Source organism: Eretmochelys imbricata, chromosome 2 (genome assembly GCF_965152235.1).
Source record: "Eretmochelys imbricata isolate rEreImb1 chromosome 2, rEreImb1.hap1, whole genome shotgun sequence".
In the NCBI taxonomy this organism is placed as follows: Eukaryota; Metazoa; Chordata; order Testudines; family Cheloniidae; genus Eretmochelys; species Eretmochelys imbricata.
In genome coordinates, this window is record NC_135573.1 from 197,823,250 (window position 1) to 197,828,725 (window position 5,476).

At 39.2% G+C, this 5,476-nt stretch overlaps 1 protein-coding gene across 1 annotated transcript; it reads right to left on the bottom strand.

Moving 5' to 3' along the window:
- Positions 1 to 301: 301 nt before the first annotated feature.
- Positions 302 to 1,081, bottom strand: LRRC3B (leucine rich repeat containing 3B). Its single transcript, XM_077809310.1, has one exon. It carries the CDS (start codon positions 1,079 to 1,081, stop codon positions 302 to 304), a length of 780 nt encoding a protein of 259 aa, XP_077665436.1.
- Positions 1,082 to 5,476: the final 4,395 nt, after the last annotated feature.

Below are 5,476 nucleotides of genomic sequence, written 5' to 3' on the forward strand. Positions count from 1 at the left end.
CTGTTTAACATGGTTCAAAGTTAAGCTTTTATTCGGTTTTAAATTAAAAAAATAAATTTTGTTATTAAATGGGTCTAACTAATGTTTACATATTAGTTTACTTACTTTAGAATACCACCAGAGAAGCAATTAAGCTATACCACCCAAACAAAAACCTTTGTTAGAAAGATCAACAGTGGCATAATTCAGTTAAACTGAAAAAAAAAGTCTTAAATGTTTACAATGAATGTTAGAAGTAAACCTCTGGTTTTAGTGCCATCCAAATCTAATTGCCATCTCAAAGTCAGTTGTATTCAGGATACTATACCACAGTGCTAATGTCATCAGCTTCTTCTGGTTTCTTTTGCCTGCTTGGCAGGGATTTCAAGTACTCAAGGTGTCTTCTTGCATCCTCTTGATTTTGCCGCACATAATAAACAACATAGGATATCACCATGGTGAACCAGCCAAACATGGTGACTAGCATGGCATAATCAGTAGTCTTTTTAGGAAGGTTACAAAGATCTGCATCATTGGCAGCATTGAGGAACGGTCTCCCAGCATGTTCATCTAACACAGAAGTCTTACAGATGACATTGTTGGCTGTTTCATGGTTGGATGCCATGCTCCTCAGGACCTGCTGCAGAGTACAGTCACAGTGCCAAGGATTGTTTGCAATTCTGGCTCTGGCCTTTAAGTTATTGAAAGCATTTTTGTGCACACTTTGAATCCGGTTGTCAGACAAGTCCAAAGTCTGCAAGGTTTCTGCCACTCCTTTAAAGGCATGTTCATCTATAAATTCAATACCATTTTTGGATAAATTGAGAACTCTCAGTTGATGCAAGTCCTTAAAAATTTCATTTGGGATTGACGTTATCTGATTGGAGTCCAAATAAAGTAAGACTGTTTCAGGAGGAAGATCTCTGGGTATTTCCTTAAGATTTGCATTGCTACAACTGACATTTAAACCTCCAGAATGAGAACAAAGGCAGCCTTTTGGGCACATACTGGCAGAATGAAAGCACAGTATCATGAGGACAAAACTTTGTAAGAGTAGACACATGGAGAGGGAACGAGTTAACCACAGGTCTACCAAATGCATGCTGGGATGTCAGCATAATCACACGACCATTTCTCATTTACCCAACAGTGGTGGTAAAGGATTCTGTACAGCCAAAGCGTAGCTTCATTTTCTTCAGCAGAATTAGCAAAAATGGACTAACAGGTGGACTTCCTCATGGTCAGTGTTCTTCTTAAAAATAAACCTAAGGAGAGAAAAAAAGGTTCCTTAGATCGTACAATACAATCCAGATTAGTTCATTTAAAAGGAAATAAATGTAATTTAACTGAAAAGTATTGCACAATGGTCTATTATCCCATCAGCGCACAGGGGATTTACTCATCTAACTCCTATTAGCATTAATCTGAGCTTAGTACTAAAATTGCAGCACATCTTTAAAAAGATAGGCCACAATAGTTCTGAAATGCAGAGGTTTGGGTTTAATATCAGACAATTATTACAACAGTAGTTTGTTTTTATCACAGACTTACTAAAATAACAGCCATAAAATGTATTTACATTTTCTAAGTTACAATAGAAGGCACATTAATAGGATTTACAGTTGAACACCAGCAACAGTGACAAATAAGGCCAATATTTTTGTGGTTAATGACCTCAAAACGAAATACTTCCTATTTTAAGTCCAAATTAGAGAATTACATTGACGAAACATTTTTCTGACTGAATGCACTCATTATAAAAACAACCAAGACAAATATTGCTGGCAGGCACAGCACAAATCCATATTCCATGTGTGTATTTCCCCCCTCAATTCTTTTTTTGCTTCTGAATGTTTTGAGTCTTCTAGTTCATGGAATGTTGCTAGATATTTCTGGAGAGTTCTAAAGAAATAAATTTCATCTTCCATTTTCTGTCTAAAAAGATTTATTGTCTATAAGTAACATACAGAAAACAGAAATAAAACAAAATACAAACAAAGGAAACAGTACCATGTCTGTGCAATGACCAAAAACTCACTCGAGGTATACTATATCCCAATGGAAGATAAGAAAATGATTAATATCTCTTAAGCCATCTTCAGAGGGAAAAAGATGCAAATATGCAGAAGCATATTTCTTCAACAGAAACACAAATGCGGACTATGATATGTTGACCTATAAGGATTCACAGATAACCTCATTTTTTCCCCTCCCATTATGCTAAACCATGAATTGCTAACCATTCCAGGCCCATTTGTTTTTATTCACACACTTTCTAGTCTTTTAGCAGCTCAGACATTTTCAAGCCTTCTGATTTATATGTACATATACATGATTTTTAACATACAGTGGAGTCCAATGAAAACTGAAATCCCTATAGAGAGGGATTTGTGAGATTCCATGTGGAACAAAGGATATCTATATTGCAATCACTTCTGCCTGCAGTGGTGCATCCTGTAGAATCCACAAACTAACCACACTTTCCAGGATCTCACCACAGCATTGACTCTCTATATTACTGAATATTTTTAACCCAACTACAGGAGTTTTAGTTAACCACTTTGCTGCTGTTACAGTGCAGTTACATCAGGACAAAACATGCCTCCCAGTATTGGTTTGTGTGTCAGGTACGCTACATGTGAGTATTCCATTGCTGCTTCAGTAGAATGTCGGAATTTCTAAAGAATCCCACAGCGGCCTCCTGCAAAGTATATCTGCAAGACAACTAAACACATTCACTTTTGTACTGGTGAGCCAGGAGGGGGCTTGCACAAGTCACTTGTTAACAGAGCTGGCATTTGGGCTCCATAAACAGGGATCTCAGTTTTCATTAAAAGAAAAAAAAAAGTTTCTATCCCTTTTTCTTGCTATGCTAGCCTTGAAAATGTAAAATGAAGGAAAACAAAATGTAAAAACCCCAAACAAAGAACAACACTAAGCTTGAAGAAAGCAGCAGCTGGGTTCTCAGTATTCAAAGTGAGGCTAGGCAGAACCTAAATTTCCATGCACGCACACACACGCATGTACACACACACACACTTCCTGTGTAAAATAAATCTATTGTGTTTGGGATGTATCCTTAAGAATCATCTTGCTAAACCTCCCGAAAAGCCTTAGATCAATCCTGTGCACAGTGCTGTGATCATGGAGGGCAGAAAACACTTATGGGCTGCAAAAAAAGTGTTTTATTAACCTGCCCAGAAGAGCTTAGTGCTGGTTACAATGTTGAGCCCTTTCTGAGGCTAAGATGGAACAGGCAGGTGGCTAACTTTGGCAGCTCCACAGTGTGGGTCTGCCACCATGCCTGTGGTGGTGGGAGCTGCTGCAAGAGGAACTCCACTAGGTTAGTTAACAACCGCATGGTCCCTGCCAGCTACTCCAGCAGCATACGAGAAGGTGGACAAGCTGCTACTGCACTGAGTAACTGCAGCCCTTCTCTCCCCACCAGAGCCTGCTTGCCCAGCCCCAGCTTGGAGCATGAAGAGTTGACACAGGCCCTGCACACTACTAAGCGAAAACTGGCTGCCCTGACCTTCCCTGCCCACCCATAAGTCAGGGCAGATCCATTTCCCCACCATATAACAGGTAGGACAGATTTATGTTCCTTCATTTTTCAGTCTAACCATTTGTTGAATTAAAATCTATACAGAAAATTCCCATCACAGCAGTGTCTGGGCTCAGATTAAATTAAACAGTGCAAGAACATTCTCCAAAAATAGGAAACAGAACCTGATTCTTAGATTATACCCCACTCTTCACGAAGAACCTCACCCTCACAGAAACAGGAGGATGCCAAAGAAAGAGAGCCCCATAAGCAGCAGGACACTAACACACACAGTCAGGGAAAATCCTGACCACAAAGCATCTGTAACCATGGCCTAGAAGTGGAAAGACTCAGGCCCCACCATGCAATATATATCCTTTTCACCGTGAACTTGTTCCTTGCTGCAAAGTATTTCTTAATAATTAAAATGACTGTTTCGCCACTCTTTCCTGTGCGGCGTACCATAAACAAGGTCACTGGTACTGATATTAGGTCACTGACCTGGCTCAGCATCACAAAGGTGATAAGCATGGTGTTGCTACCTACTGCTCACACACTGCAACTTTTTACTAATAAGTAATACTGGAATCCTTACTAGAGGAATGCTCAACAGCAGTAAGACTCCCGCCTCAAGCTGTTTCAAGTGGCCTGCAGGCATCTCGGTTGCTGATCTCACAGGAACATAAGTATTATCACTGTTCTCCTCACCAGGGCCTGAGGCTCAGGCAATGCATTTATTAGCCTGTATTGAAATGAGCATTCAATATATCCTGGTGGGAAAACAAAGCATAAATTGATTGTTAGCATATACCTGGATGTACAGTTACATCAGTGTTTTCCATAACATGAGTCAATATCAATAATATGGTTATGAAAGTGCAAGAATTAGCTTTATGAACTCTGAAGCATTTGATAGTTATCAATCCAATGAAAAATAATTTGTCAGACAACAGATGCATGGCACCGTATTTCTAACATGATGTTACCTGACTGCTGTTTAATGAATGTAGAATTATAATTGTAACAGTCTGCGAGCAACGCCACTTACATAGCTCTCCAAAAGGATTCCTGCTATGTCTCCATGTCTAAGATCCTGAGAGTCGTGTACAGGAAAGTAAGAAGTGGGTGACACATTTCAAAGAGAGCTCAAGTCCACCCAAGCAAACAGGTTCACAAATACCATGCTGAACTCTAAGAATGCAGATAAGCATCATGGTGCAGAATAGCAGCAAATATTTCTACCTTCCTGCCTTCTGAACATTACTCTACAGTGACTCAGGCAGAGAAGTCCCCAACCCTACAAACTGCGACTTGAGAAATAATGTAATTGTTATTCTGAGCTCAATGGACTCTTCAGATTGCTGACAAAGGTTATGCAGGTGGCCAGTTATGACTACTATTCACGGTGCTAAGATATGCTTGTTTTAACTTTATATCCTCATCTCTTCCCTCACTAGTCCATTTCACCCATCAGTTATGTTCTTTTGTAACCTACTTTGTAAGCTCTTTGGAACAAGTACTGACTTTTTAAGTATTCTGCACAGTGTCTAGCATTATGGAGTGATGATCTCTGATTGGAGCCTATTGGTGCTACTGAAATACAAACAAACAAAGAATAATAAAAAGAGAATGCATCTAAGCCAAGTAGCCGACTGATGTAAAGGACATGAATGCTTTAGAAATGTCCTAAACTTACTAATTCATATTACGTTATTCATACAAAGAATTATCCACACATTTATGTGTTATTCAGTGTCAGCTAATAAAAGCAACAATCAACAAGAATGGTATTTCTTGAGAATTAATGACAGTTCTTAGCTGTAACTTTTTCCTCCCCATTCTCTTCTATAGAAATGCTACAAATCTAATACTAAGATGGGTTAACTAGACTGCCTGGCATCAAATGAGGACATTGACATAATAGGTCCATCACAGAATCTTGGTGGTATGAGG